The 15,707-nt window shown below is 37.9% G+C and overlaps 1 protein-coding gene across 1 annotated transcript; it reads left to right on the top strand.

The window, feature by feature from the left end:
• The first annotated feature begins 7,081 nt into the window (after positions 1-7,081).
• Positions 7,082-8,002, top strand: LOC149811633 (uncharacterized). The gene has a single exon (XM_089993751.1). It carries the CDS (start codon positions 7,100-7,102, stop codon positions 7,763-7,765), a length of 666 nt encoding a protein of 221 aa, XP_089849877.1. The 5' UTR covers positions 7,082-7,099; the 3' UTR covers positions 7,766-8,002.
• Positions 8,003-15,707: the final 7,705 nt, after the last annotated feature.

Genomic DNA, 15,707 nt, shown 5'->3' with positions numbered 1-15,707 from the left:
ACCCGAACCCGACCTGTTTAATAAACGGGTTACGCGGGTCGAGCCATTTATTAAACGGGTTGGCTTAAGCCCAACCTGAACCCGCCTAAGAGGCGGGTTGGCGGGTCGGGTTGGCGGGTCGTGTCAGAAATTGCCACCCCTAATCCTACGGTATCTCAAAGGGACTCTTAATTATGGGTTTCACATCAAACAATCATATAATCTCAAGCTTGTATCCTACGGTATCTCAAAGGGACTCTTAATTATGGGTTTCACATCACACAATCATATAATCTCAAGCTTGTAGAGTTCTCCGATACAGATTGGTCAAGTAGTCTGGATGATCATAAATCCAATAATGGATATCTAATTTATTTGTGATCCAATTTATTATCATGGAGTTCTTCTAAACATCAAACTGTAGCATGATCGAGTACAAAAGCCAAATATAAAGCCAATGTTGGTGCAACCTCTAAGTTGTAGCTTAAACAACTAAAAAATCTGGGGTTCAAGGCAAATCAAGCTCAAGTTCTTTTGGTGTAATAATTTAAGAGCTACTTATTTTAACTACTAATCCAGTGTTTCATGCCAGAACGAAACACATAGAAATTGATTACTATTTTGTTAGAGAAAATGTTGCTCAGGGTGATTTAGAAGTTCAATTCATTTGATCTGAATATCAAAGTTGGACCGAAGTTTCAATACTTTCGAGACAAGCTCAATTTTTGAGAGATTGGCTTGAGGGGGCATGTGAAGACAAATTCAAGTCCAAGCCTAGATCCACACTACAAAGAAGGCTCCCATCAACAAGGCCCATATGTTGAGAAGAGTCCTACTATGCCTTACATTGAAAATTGTTCATGTTCCAGAGATTTCACTGGGATTGTGAAGAACAAAGTCTTCGTCTTCCTAAAGAGTCAGAAGCCAAGAAGGAAAATGACTCATTATTTAAGAAGAAGACTTCAAATAAATGTAAACAAAATGAGTCATATTATAATTGGGTCACCTCGTATATGAAAGAACTTGAAAAACATGTAACACTTCAGGTTGTTTATAAAAAGAGAAAGGAAACTCTTCTATGGGGGCATGAAACCCAAAGAGAGTGAGAGAACTCTATATTGGACGTAGGTTATATTTAGACTGAACCGCTCTAAAATCGTGTATTCTTGTGTGTTCTTGTGAGATTGTGTGTTCCTAAACTTTACAGATATATCACCAACACACACATAGCACATGTGGTGGCAGGTAATTGTTTTAAAAATCAAAATTATTAATAATCTATTAATGAATATCAGAAATTATAATTTTTAAAAGCAAAAATAAAAAATGTAGAACATTGAAAATATTCCATGCATATTCGATTTTTTATAAGGTAATCTTAATATAACACATTCAATCAATTTAAAATTATTTAATAAATTGATGAGCTTTTATTTATTCACATGGTTTAAAATTTAGCTGAATATAATTATTTACTCATGCACGTCCTTTTGCCGATTAATCACGATTTGGCGAAAGATGTTGCATGCTGAGGTTACCGATTTAAATCCTGATTAATCACAATTTCCCGATGAGGGCACTCCTCAAGGAGTTGCCGAGGACGAGTTTGGCTACATGTACCAACTTGCTATCAGATTGGGATTAAGGCTTTGTTTGGCAAATGGTAGTTGGAACTAAGGGTGGCAATCGGGTCGGGTTGGCGGGTCAGCATACCTCAACCCGAACCCGACCCGTTTATTAAACAGGTTGGCTGTGGCAAACACGAACCCGACCCGTTTATTAAACGGGTAACCCGACACGACCCGCCAACCCGTCTATAAACGGGTTGGGTCAGGTAAACGGGTTAGCGGGTGGGTCGGGTTGGCGGACAGGTTGGCGGGTTGACCCGCCCGCCTAACCCATTTATTAAACGGGTCAGCCGGGTTGGCGGGTTGGCATACCCCTAACACGAACCCGACCCATTTAATAAACGGGTTAGGTGGGTGGACCCGTTTATTAAACGGGTTAGTTTAAGCCCAACCCAAACCCGCCTAAGAGGCGGGTTGGCTGGACGTGTCAGGTTTTGCCACCCCTAGTTGGAACGGGTGGTTCCAAGAGTTTATGCAATTTGTAAAAACGTAGTCAAACAATCTGGTGGTAGTTGTTTAGAAACTGGCAGCTCGGATTGGAGTTTATGCATTTAAGAAAGGAAGGCAGACTGTCTCCCTTTTGTATTTACACCAAAATCTGGATTTGGTAATTACCATATCACATGCACACAAGTTCCAAATCAACGCAAACCTAACCATAAAGTGGTGGGGTCAGAGCACCTAACACCCTTGTTCCGTGATTATGCAAACGAGCACAACCTATAATGATCCAACTGCCTCAATAGTCAAGATAGATAATCGGTTTCCAACACACAAAAAGCTGACCGGTGGATCAGCGTGATTCACTCCCGCTCATCACGCCGTGGTTACCAACATCAGCACGAGTCGCCGGATTCGATTTGGTTTTGACCAATGTTGTCAAAATCGTATCGGACATCGAATCGGTTTAACAACGATTCAGGTGAATCTCGGCCGATACTGATTCTCAACTGTCGAATTGAATTGTCTAACTTTTAACCAGCAGATGACACGTATCATAAAAGGGTTAAAAACTATTTTCTAGCATCTTTTAGAAAGATGGAGAAATGGAAAAATATATTAGTTAAAAGAGGTCGGGGTAGGCCTAGAAAGACTTAGATGGAGATAATAGGAAAGGATATGAAGGCTTTAAACCTCACTGAGAACATGACATTGGATATAAATGATTGGAGGAGAAGGATTCATGTGGAAGACCCAGAATGTTTTTTTTTGTTGGTTCATATCGCCGACCCCAATTGTTTTGGGATGAAGGCGTAGTTGTTGTTGTTCTAGCATCTTTTATTTATTTAAAAACAATCTAAAATTCTGAATTGCAAATCAATTTTCTATTGATATGATTACACAAATTAATAGACCGATTCAAGCACATTTAGGGGTGGGCATAGGGCTGGGCTGACCCGTTTAGAGCTCGGCCCAAACAATTTACTAAAAGATCGGGCTTTAGCTCGTTTTTTAACAGGCTCGGGTTTGGAGAGCAGCACATGACCCGACTTGGGCCCAAACCCAATTAATGAGTGCAACGAATTAGGTAAATAATAAAATAATTAACAAGTTCCCATGTACCCAACTAATTATCTTTCTAGTTTCTATAAAATTAATGTACTTAATTAAATAAATAATAATAATTATCAAGTTACTATATAATTAATTTTTAAAATTTTATATTATTAAAAATTAATAAATAGTACACCCGATGGCCCGACCTGAACCCGGCACATGTTCATAATAGGCTGGGTTTCGGCACGGTAGCTAATGAGCCTAAACCTAAAACCTAAAACCTAAAACCTTGACCCAAACCCGGCCCATGACAGGCGGGGACGGCTTGGCCTTTCGGGTGGCCCGGCCTGTTACCCACCCCTAGGCAGTCATCGGTATCGTCAGTCCCATTGGTTGGTGCCATAATTTGGTGCACCATCCAACGGAAGCCATGGCCGCATGCAGTGTAGACGCAGGCTGCCATGATTTCTGCAACCCCAACCAACTCCACCGCAACGCGCGCATCATTAACCTTACGTTCTCCACTGTGGCCAACAATGATGGTGCCCCTCTCCTCCTCATTATCACCACCCACCCACCTCCTTTTTACTTCCTTTTTTTTGTTGCTCGGTTTGCTATGCACACAGTTAAAAGCTTTTCACTAGTGGGAAGGTAGGTGCCTTTCACTGGGTGTCGGTGATCTTGATCACTCGAAAATTACCTGCTTCGGCGAGGAACTTAGTAATTAAAAAAAGAAGGTTAAAAGCAAGGGTGGCATCATCGAATTTACGTCACAGGGACACACCATTTTGGTTGCGTGTCTTTGATGGCACAGGCTCACATTGACACTGACATGTATAAGTATTATTTTGATATTTTTAATAACATTTTAATACTTTTAATGTTGTTTCAGACAAAAAATGCATTTTATATTATTAAAATATAAAATAGTTCTTATTGGTTAAAATTCTAAAAAATTTAGTGTCCTGTTTTCCAAAAAAAAAAATTAGAACTTGCAAGTCAAACTCATTTCACGTGCCCTTATGTTGACGTATCTTTATGACATAGCATCGAATCGAATCAGTATTTAGACTCACCTATAAAACGGGCCAACTGTGCTGTATTGAGCCAAATTCGCTCTATTTTTTGAATTAAACCAATTAAAAGTTATTCGAGTCAAACCCAAGTTTTTTTTGAAGAATACTGATTGGACTTAAAACTGATTCTAAAAACATTGGTTAAAAGTAGGATGTCAATCAATCGAATTTTATTTGATATCCCACGAAATTAATTTGGTTCTGTTTAGTTGTATTTGATTAGCTAAAACCATATCCCATTATAATCGAATGCCGTTATAGTTTCGAATTTCTCTTAAGAATCCAACAAATATCCAAATTTGATGGATATCTGAATCGGTTTATATGTAAAAAAACAGATCTTGTATAAACTTTTCACCATCCAAATCAGTTTAGCATGCATCCGATTGGTCCAATATGAGTCCAAATATTATTTTGATATTTTTAATACTTTTTAATGTTGTTTCAGACAAAAATTGCATTTTATATTATTAAATTATAAAAAATAGTTCTTATTTATTAAACATTTAAAAAATTATGTGTCCTCGTGTCCTATTTTCAAAAGAAAAATTAAAACTTGCAAGTCGAACTCATTTCACGCATCCTCATGTCGATGTATCTTTATGATGTAGCATCAAGTTGAACCGACTGAATCAAATCAATATTCAGACTCACCTATAAAATGGGCCAATTGCTCTCGAAGCAGGTTATATGCCCCCCCCGCCCCGAAGACGGTTGCTAGCTACATCTCGTGTTTGAGGGTCCCAATGAGCGCCATGTATGTAAGCACGTGCAACTCGTATCCCTATGTTTTTCAGCATCGAGTCTGGTGCGTTTGCAAAGACTTAAGTACCCTTTCCTCCATGGGTGCCATAAAAATGATGATTCTAGAAAAAGAGCGGTTGCAAAGACTTAAGTACCTCGAAAATGGTTATTTAAGACTCAGTCCCTGCACTGCAAGATTATCCGAGAAAGGAATCCCCCCTCAAGAAGGCCATAAACATCAACCCTCTCTCTCCCCCTTCTCTTTATGCCTTTGTGCACATCCAGCAGACGATCTTACATTGCTTCATCAGACACCGACTGACCTGCGCACTGACTGTAGCATGGTTCAACTTGATGAGTTGTGGAGCCTGATTCAGAGTTTTTGCCCTTACAGGAAGGGGGTCTGGGGGCTCCCTCGGCGTGGGTCCCGCTGCGTGGTCAGCGGGCAGGGGTTTTGGGGGGCAGCGCCCCCCAAAACAAATTTTTTTTGGGTCTTGTATAAATTCTTTCTTTTCTTTCCCTCTTGTAACTGTCGAAAAAGATCAATAAAGTGTTTTTTTTTTATCGTGACACTCATATATTTCCTTCGGTTGTTTCTTGCTTGAGGTTTTTGTAACACCCTTTCCTGCAATTTTCTATTTTGTTTTGCTACGTGATTTTTGTAAATCGTTACTCGATTTAGCGATTTTCTATTTTTTTGCTATGTGATTTTCGTAAATCGCTACTCGATTTAGCGATTTGCCATTTTTTTGCTACGCGATTTTCGTAAATTGCTATATCGAGTAGCGATTTACGAAAATCGCATAGCGATTTGCCATTTATTTTTTTTTCGCTACGTGATTTTCATAAATCGCTACTCAATTTTGCGATTTGCCATTTTTTTTGTGCTATGCGATTTTCGTAAATCGCGATGCCGAACACCGCCCCCTTGAGCACGATCTTCGTCGTGATCAGGTTGTAGTCGTCAGCCGTCCTGATGGTAGTCTTGAGGTCCGTGATGGGGAAGCCAGAGAGGAACGTGTTGTTCCCGATGCCTGTGTTGAGCAACGTCAGGGTGGCCTGAAAGGCATAATCCTGATCGAAAGTATTGTTGACGTAGGGGGTAGACGGATTGTACTTTGAAAAACTTTGTTGTAGGTGTACTGGAGGAAGATTCCGTTGTAGGTGTCCCTCGAAGGCAGAAGAGGGGCCGCCGCAGTCAGTTGCCCGCTGGATGAGGGTAGCATTTCGGCCATTGCTAGCAGAAAGAGGATGACGATCACCATCGGATCACCGGCTCTTTGCCTCCCGTAATTTCTTCTCTAGAGAGAGAGAGAGAGGGTTTTACAGTGTTTCACCGAGAAGGAAGAAGAAAAAGATGGCGACGAAAAGTTCAAACAGAAAAGAAAGAGAGAGCGCTTCAGGTTCGTTTCGCTGTTTAGACTTTGAAGAGTCAACATCATCCTCGATTTTTTGGATGAAAGATATTTTTGTCTTTTTTTTTAACCGTTGTTTCCCTTTTTTTGAATGAACATTTTTATCATTTTCTCGAACAGTCATTTCATGACAAGAATAACAGAAAATGGTACTTAAGTCTTTGCAACTGCACCGGACTCCGATGCTAAGTGATGCCGACACACACGAGAATACAAGCCCCATGTGCTTACATACGTGGCGCTCATTCGGACCCCGAATACGCATTGTGGCATTCATTGTGTCTTCGGGGGAGAACACACACCACCCTCTCAATTGCTCTGCTGTATTGAGCCAAAATTTGCTCAATTTTTTGAATTAAACCGATTAAAAGCTATTCGAGTTTTTTTTTTACTAATGAGACTTAAAACCGCTTCTAACAACATCGGTTAAAAGTAAGGGTGTCAATCAATCGAATTTATATTTAAATGATTTATTTCAGCCGATATTTTTCTAATAAATATTTAAGAAATACAAAAAGTTTCAACTTTCGTCGCCATCCCATTTGCCTAACATCACGGGAGTTCTCTCCTGCATCATCGTTTCTAACTTTTCTTTGCTTCTGAAGAAAGTGAGGCCATGTCTCCTCCTTTTTCCACGAGGATTCAAGAGAGAGAGAGAGAGGCCATCATCATCCCCCTCTCTCTCTATATAAACCCACTGCTCTGCCTCAATAACAGAAAGCCACCTTCTCACCAATTCCTCCCCACTAAGTCTTCCACAATGGCTTCCTCCCACGGCCACTTCTTCCTCCTCTCCCTCCTCCTCATCTCCTCCTCCCTTCAAATCCACGCAAGAGAGAGCCACTTCTTCAGCAAGGCAACGCCCTACGATCAGCAACCATACCAAGTTCAAGAGGAGCAGCAGCAGTTCACACCACTGTCTGCCTTCAAGGAAACCACCCCATTGCCTGACTTCAATGAAACCTCCTCTCCATCTCAAAACCAGAATGGTCATGGTCTCTATGGCCATTCTCCCAACTCTGTTCCCACAACCACCACCCACACACCACCAACTGAACCTGAAAACCAACCGACCACAACAGACTACAGTTCCTTCAAGACAGACACCACCCCTTATGGTCAAAACTTTGCCAATAAAGATCTCAAATCTGGCTTCTATGGTTTTGGGATGAGTGACACCAGGGTCCTGGAGAATGGAAAGTACTTCTATAACCTGAAGAATGAATATCGTCAGAATGGTTTCCCGTATCAGAAGGGAGCTGGTGGTGCTGGATATGGGTACCCCAACAGTGGAGTCAATCCGCGTGGTGGTGAAAACAGATATGGGGGTTCTTATGGCAGCTACGGCAATGAAAATGGTTACTATGAATCTAACAACTACGACTTTCAGGTTAACCAAGAAGAGCAAGATGAGTTTATTCCTTAGATGAGATTCTTCTAGCACCTGCGCCTTTTGCAGAGTAGTTTCACCTTCCTGAGGTGATGAGGTATTTGAAAGGCATTGGTAAATCAATATAGTAAAAATTTGTATCTCACAGCCAGCTTTTGTTGCGTGTTGCTGTTAAAGTAAATGATATATATGATGATAGATGATGAAAGCAAGTGTAGTTTTGATACTTTGGTAGATCACCAAATCAACTAGGATGTTCTGTTTTACTTGGTTAATGATGTTCCTCCATTCAAGATATAAAGTGTCTATTTTCTCGCCAAAGAAAACTTGAAAGTGAATGGCAGTAGCATTGATATAACTCGGATTGGATATCTATATTGAAACAATTAGAAAAAGGAAGGAACTAATGGTGTGACAAAAATTAGTTTTGTAGTACCAAATGTTACTCTATACTTACAATCATATGTATTATGTGTTTTTCTAACTTGGGTGATCACCCACCATCTTTAGAGGACAGCTTGTCCAGATGTGGGCCCCATCTTTAAGCTGTGGAGCCCAACAGCAGGTGCAGAAGAAGTGTGCAATCACACATTACACCTGATCTCAATTCAGCAAAAGCATCTCAATCCACATTGTTGGTGGCCTCTCCGGCACCATCACGTGTAACCAGTTGAGTTAATAGGAGGTCCAGCAAGGTACTCGGACCCAGAGCCATACCTGTGTTTTATGGGAAAAAATGGGCCCCTTATTAATAGTAGGAGTTCAGGGGCAACGCCTCCTAATTTTTTTTAAAGAATCAAAATAACAATAAAATTTGCATTCACATTAAACAAATATAATATTCCAAATATTTATATTATATTAAATAAAAATATATAAAATATTTATATAAACTACCTAAACAATACTCGTCTAGCTGTTTTAGATGCAAAAATATTTATCAAATCAGTATAATCAAGTTGTTCAACCATTTCTTTCTCATTTGACAACATAGCCAATCCATTCAATATGTCCTGAGAGATAGTTGATCTAAGATAATTCTTGATTAACTTCAATTTTGAGAAACTTTTTTCTGTTGATGCAACGGTAACTGGTATTGTTAGCAAAATCTTATAAGCAATATAACCATTTGGGAATAAACCATTCAGTTTCACGAAATAACGTAGTACATCAATTGTCATTCTTTCAGTGGTTAAATAACACCTCAGGGTCATCAACTCTGTAGATAAATCATAACCATCAATATCTGAACGTCCATCGTGACTTAAAAATTTCTCAAGCTTTTCACAATACTTCTTTAAGCTATTTAAGGGATCAGCTTCAGTCTTCAACTTCTCTAAGTTTAACAAAAATCCAAAAGTCTCTTAATATTGTTTAAATTGTTCAAATCGGAGTTGAAGGGAAGATCGAGCTTGATCAATTATAAACAGAAAATATTTTATTCTAAAAGATTCTTCACTTGATAGTGTTACATCATCACTGCCACTTTCATCAAACTGTTTCTTTCTTCGGGTTATGCATTTTTTTTAAAATTTAGGTTCAAACCCCATGTCACTTGCTAGTTTCTTAGCTTCATTCATGGCACTGAAAAATCTACATTCTCTATACTCATCAAGAAATACAATAAGTCCTTGTAAGAGGTTGACTGCAATGCCAATATCCATACTTTCAGACTGAAGAAATTTACTGACATTATTAATTGCACATAACAATTTCTACCAAATTACCATTCCAAGTAAGAACTCAAAATTCTCCAAATAAAAAATTGCTAAGGTCTCGACCTCACTCTTTGTTTTGGAATCTTCACTTTTTTCAGCCAATTCAAGCAAAGCATCTCTTATTTGTGTAGTTTGATCTTTTATAGCTTTTACATTCTCAACATGACTTTCCCACCGTGTTTGTGACAATGGCTTCAGAGTCAGACCGGGTACCATATCTTTAAAAAAATTCCTTCTCTTTGGAGAAAAAGAAAACAATGTGTAGATGCATTGCACTACTCCAAAGAATGATTTAGCTTTAGGACAACATTCCACCATATCCACAATCGTCGAATTAAGACTATGACAACCACATGGAGTGTAGAAAGCTCTAGGATTCATTTCAAGTATTCTTTTTTGGACACCTTTGTGTCTTCCACTCATGTTAGCGCCATTGTCATACCCTTGCCCTCTTATATCATCAATATCAAGCCCAAGTGTAGTTAACACATTTTTCAATTCAGTTGACAATCCAAGTCCTGATGTATCATCCACCTTCAAAAATTCAATCCAATATTCTTCTATTTTTGGTGTGTCTATCGAATCATCAACACATCGTAGTACTAGAGACATTTGTTCTTCATGACTCGCGTCAGGAGTACAATCAAGAATTATTGAAAAATATTTTGCATGTTTAACTTTCGCAATGATTGCACTTCTTATTTCGTTGACTAATATCAAAATTAACTCATTTTGAATTTTGGGTCCAAGGTATGTATTCTGAATTTCTCGTGCTTGAGCACATCGAACATGCTCCTCCATTACTGGATCAAATTCAGCAACCATTTCTATCATTTGCAAAAATAGGTCATTGTTCTCACCATAGAGTTTCTCATTATCTCCTTGAAATGCTAAAGTGTTTTTGGCAAGTCTTTTCACAATGGAGATTATTCTTGTCAAAACTTGCCTTCAATGCTGCCTCTCTTTGTTGATTTGAATTTGCACACTCTGATCAATTATTTTGTTTGTTTTGAGTCTCTTTTTTAAATCAATCCAAGAAATCATGCATTCCATATGATCTCTACTAGCTTCGTGATTTCTAAGACTTTTATGCATATTATGCCAATCGTTGCATTCATGATTGCCCAATTGCCTCATTCTGCTCATCATTTGTGGTGTTTTGAACAACTTGCAGCAGAAGCAAAATATTTTATCTAAAGAGATAGAATATATTAGCCATCTTCTATCAGATGTCTGCCCATTTGTCAGTACATTTGTATAATGTGATGAATCAAAATTCTTATTGTTTCTATCTTTAGGAAACAAGATGTTTCACTCTCTTTGGACCCATTTCTACTAAAAAATCTTAGAGTTTCATATCGATACAACAACAACAACAACAACTACGCCTTCATCCCAAAACAATTGGGGTCAGCGATATGAACCAAAAAAGAAATTCATTTTGGGTCTTCCACATGAATCCTTTTCCTCCAATCATTTCTATCCAACGCCATGTCCTCGGTGAGGTTCAAAGCATTCATATCCTTTCCTATCATCTCCATCCAAGTCTTCCTAGGCCTACCCCGACCTCTTTTAACTAATATATTTTCCCATTTCTCCAACCTTCTAACTGGAGCATCATTAGGCCTTCGCCGAATATGTCCAAACCACCGTAAACGATTCTCTCGCATCTTATTTTCAATGGGTGCAACACCTACCTTCTTACGTATCTCTTCGTTCCGAATCTTATCTTTTATTGCATTTCCACACATCCATCTAAGCATCCGCATCTCAGCTACACTCATTTTTTGAATATGATGTCTCTTGGCAGCCCAACATTCCGTACCATATAGTAAAGCGGGTGTAATAGTCGTCCTATAAAACTTTCCCTTCAACCGCAATGGCATTCTACGATCGCACAGCACTCCAGTAGCACTTTTTCATTTCATCCACCCAACCTTTATCCTATGATTTACATCTCCATCAATTTCTCCATACTTTTGAATGATGGATCCCAAATATTTGAAATAATCATTCACCGGTATATCTTGCTCACCAAGCTTCACAACACTCCCATCACTACTTCGTTGCTTACTAAACCGACATTCCATATATTCAGTCTTACTCTTACTCAACTTAAAACCTCTAGCTTCCAATGTCTGTCTCCATAATTCTAACTTAGCATTAACCCCAGCTCTAGACTCATCAATCAAAACAATATCATCAGCAAACAACATACACCACGGTACATTTTCTTGAATTGATCTCGTAAGCTCATCCATCACTATCGCAAATAGGAAAGGGCTTAAAGCAGATCCTTGATGTAACCCAACCGTTATCGGGAAATTGGTTGTCACCCCTCCACAAGTGCGGACATTGGTTACTACTCCTTCATACATATCTTTAATTATACTAATGTACTTGAGAGAAACACCTTTCTTCATCATTGTCCACCAGAGAACGTCTCTAGGTACTCTATCGTATGCCTTCTCTAAATCAATAAAAACCATATGCAAATCTTTGTTCCTCTCTCTATATCTTTCAATAAGTTGTCTAAGAAGATGTATAGCTTCCATAGTTGATCTTCCAGGCATAAAACCAAATTGATTCTCCGATATCATGACAACCTTCCTCAACCTAGACTCAATCACCCTCTCCCAAAGTTTCATAGTATGACTCATGAGTTTTATACCACGATAGTTTGTGCAATCTTGTATATCACCCTTATTCTTATATAAAGGCACCAAAGTACTCTTCCTCCACTCATTAGGCATCTTATTTGTTCGCCAAATCAAGTTAAAAAGATTTGTCAACCATTCTAAACCTTTCTCTCCCAAGCATTTCCAAGCCTCGATAGGTATACCATCTGGGCCAACTGCCCTTCTTGATTTCATATCGATGTTATTCTAATTTGCACAATCCTCTAAATTCGTAGTTGAATCTTCAGTTTCTTTAATCTTTTCAGTTCGAGTTCCATCTTCAATTTCTTGAAACAAGATGTCATTCACTTCCTTATTTTCATTCAAGTCCATAATTTCATTCACTTCATCATTTTCATTCAAATGCATAGTTTCATAGACTTCATCATTTTCATTCAGATCCATGAATTCATGGGCTTCCTCATTTTCATTCAGATCCACAGTTTCATGGGCTTCCTCATTTGGTTCCACAGTTCTATTAAAATATTTGTTGATAGCTCCGGTTTGACTTTGAATTAATATTGCTTCTCTTTCTCTTTTTTTTCTTTTTTGAGCACCAGATTTATGCTTAGGAGGCATTATTTGTTGCTTATAATTAACAAATCACAAATCACAAATACCTATAATTAACAAATCACAAATTAGAAATCATAATTTAACAAAAATAACTATAATTAACTAAAGTACCTGAGACACCCTTAAAATCTAATGATTTTGACTGTCGCTGAACATATACACAACCGAGGCATTTAGTGCATATCATAAACGAGTGAAAATTTTCATTACCATTAAGATGCTAAAGCATTTCACATATATGTAGCAATAATACAAGTACAAGCTGCTGATAAAGATCCTTCAAAGCATTTTCAAGAAAGATTCTTTTAAATACTTATGAAATGGTGCAGAAGAACAACATGTTCGACCTGAAAACATAGGAAAGTATGTAAAAGGTACATAAAATCGTCCAAGCAGGAAACACTATCTGGGAAAAAAATAGCAGGTCCGTTCATTATCAAATAACCATTTAACTAAGCACTAAGCATTCAAATGCAACAGAGACAAAAAAAGAAAAAAACTTTGTGACACAATCAAACTAAATGCAGAAAATATTCCAGACATCTATAACACGTTGTTATCCCTAGTATAAAACAGAAATGACACAATCACCAGGAAGTGTAGGAAAATGAAGCTCACTAAAAACCAAATAAATATCAGATGGTCAATAAAAGAGGACTTTATGTGTCCGACTTGCATTTTGCAAACACATTTCTTTTTCCTCAGCATTCCTGAGGATGCAACATATGCAAACATTGAAAAGTTCTATACAATGATAAACAGAAAAAACAAATTTATACAGAAAAAAAGGAAATTTTCAAATAACATGAACTGAAGGATCTAGTCGTTGTAACAGAATAATCCAACTTCCATAGACATCCTCTAGAAAATGTAATCTTTTTCAAATATCCAATTGAAATTTAGAAATATTGGACAAAAGAGATGCATATGCATAAATTATATATTTACAAAATTGTGGCACATCTGAATGTTGTTATAAAATATAACAACGTTTCCCCCATGATGTGCATGATCATCAAAGGGCACCTCTAACAGTTACATCAGTAGTTGTAACAATCACAAAAATTGATGGTGATAAATTGGTAATGAATGTTTTACAACGTTTATCATGATAATTGGGTGCACCCAAATGCCCGTTACGTTCAGAAATATAATCCATATCAGGAATTCAGCTTGCACACTAAAACTTCAAAAAGGATGCTATCTCAATCTTTCAATGTAAAATGCCAATAAAGTCTAGCATGATTAACAACGTCTAGGCAGATGGACTAGAAGAGGAAGTCTGAATAAACTAATTAAAGAGAAAAGCAGATACAATGATGATATGAACTGAACTAACCTTATAACTTATAAGACCAACTAGAGGAAGTCTGGCCACTGATCTTTTTTGACAGCATAACCCGCAACACACAGAGCTGGACCTGTAAAGAGGCCAATGAGAAAGCAGATACATTTAGCAACTAGTACAGAACAGGCACAAGGCAAAACCACATAGATGCTAAACTTTGAAACTAAAAGCAAAGAGTAGAGTAGTGTTGCCCAAGATCCAATGTATCAGACTCTCCACCAGACCAGATGGAATGACGAGAGGGCACAAGGGTTCTAGATTAAAGAAGACGAGGAGGCGCATGGGTTTTTAATGTTTAATCGGATCCGAGTCGGGTAAAGGATCCATGTCTGATCCTTTACCCGAACATTTTCTAAACAAATGGGGAGCTCGGGCCTTAAAAATGGGCCCCTAATTTTTTTTTGGGCCCAGGGGCCCAAGCCTCATTGGCATCTTTACATGTCTGGCTCTGCTCGAACCAAGCACTGGTTGCCATGTGTCAAGTCATTGTTTGGAGTGGGGCCTGAAGGGACTCTACCTCAAAAGTGTTGAATTGCTACTTTTTCTATCTTAAACATGAACATGTTTGAAAGCCACAAGCATTATACATTACGGGTTTGATTATCTTAAGGGCACTCTTAAAACCAAACACAAAGAAGAGGCAAAATATACGTGGTTCAGTTAGTCAGAATCTACATCCACGGAAGAAGTCACACTCAGACTCTCTTAGATTGATTCAAAGCTGATAAGACTCATAATTAATACAAAGAAGAAATGGCACAAAAAATATAAATCACCACAGTGCCAAAATCCCTTGAAAATGGCATACAAAATAGGAAATGCTAGCTGTGTTCACTCCCAGTCAAACTAAGCCGCCTACAAAGTCCTAGTTTGGTTCTCAATTCATGGAATTGTTTTATCACCAAATGGTTTTGTTAAATATCTCCAAGTTGTTTTTCTGAACTAACAAATTTGGTAATAAGACTGTCGTTAGCAACCATCTTGTGCACATAATGAAAGCCAGTCTTTATGTGCATGAATATGTTGTGAAAACAGGATTCACTATCATGGAAATAGTTGCATGAACAAGTCACCGAAGGGAAGCAGATTGGAGACTACAAAGAAACCTAGTTTATGGGAAAATAGTCCTGAGGGTGGAGACAATGAGTTTATATATGATTCGAGAACTCTGCACATAATAAGAAAACTTGCATATATATCATAAATTCACAAATATTTAAGTAGTATATTTGTGATGTTGCGACGTTTAATTTAAATGGAGGTTTGCACATATGTTTAGGCAAATTAGTAAAGTATATGCAAATAAGTAGGATATTTGCAATGTTTTGGGTTTCAGTTTAACCGAATGATCGCAAATAAATTTATGTGAGGTTCGTATTATATATGCGAATAAGTAAGATATTTATGATTTTAGTGGTTTCAGTCTAACCAAATGTATGCAAATAAATTTATATGAAGTTTATATTATATATGTGAATAAGTAGGATATTTGCGATGTTTGGGGTTTCAGTTTCACCAAATATTTGCAAATAAATTTATGCGAGTTTCGTGAGGTCCACATAAGAAAATGTGTGATTCTAGATTTAAGTGTAAGTTTGCACTAGTCAATGAGCGGTACACTTTTATTGCAATAATCCGTCAGTTTGCAATTGTGAAGG

This window comes from Nuphar pumila, chromosome 17 (assembly GCF_984573655.1).
Source record: "Nuphar pumila chromosome 17, dmNupPumi1.hap1.1, whole genome shotgun sequence".
Classification (NCBI taxonomy): Eukaryota; Viridiplantae; Streptophyta; class Magnoliopsida; order Nymphaeales; family Nymphaeaceae; genus Nuphar; species Nuphar pumila.
Note: the sequence above shows the minus strand (reverse complement) of the source record. Positions and strands in the feature narration are given on the sequence as shown.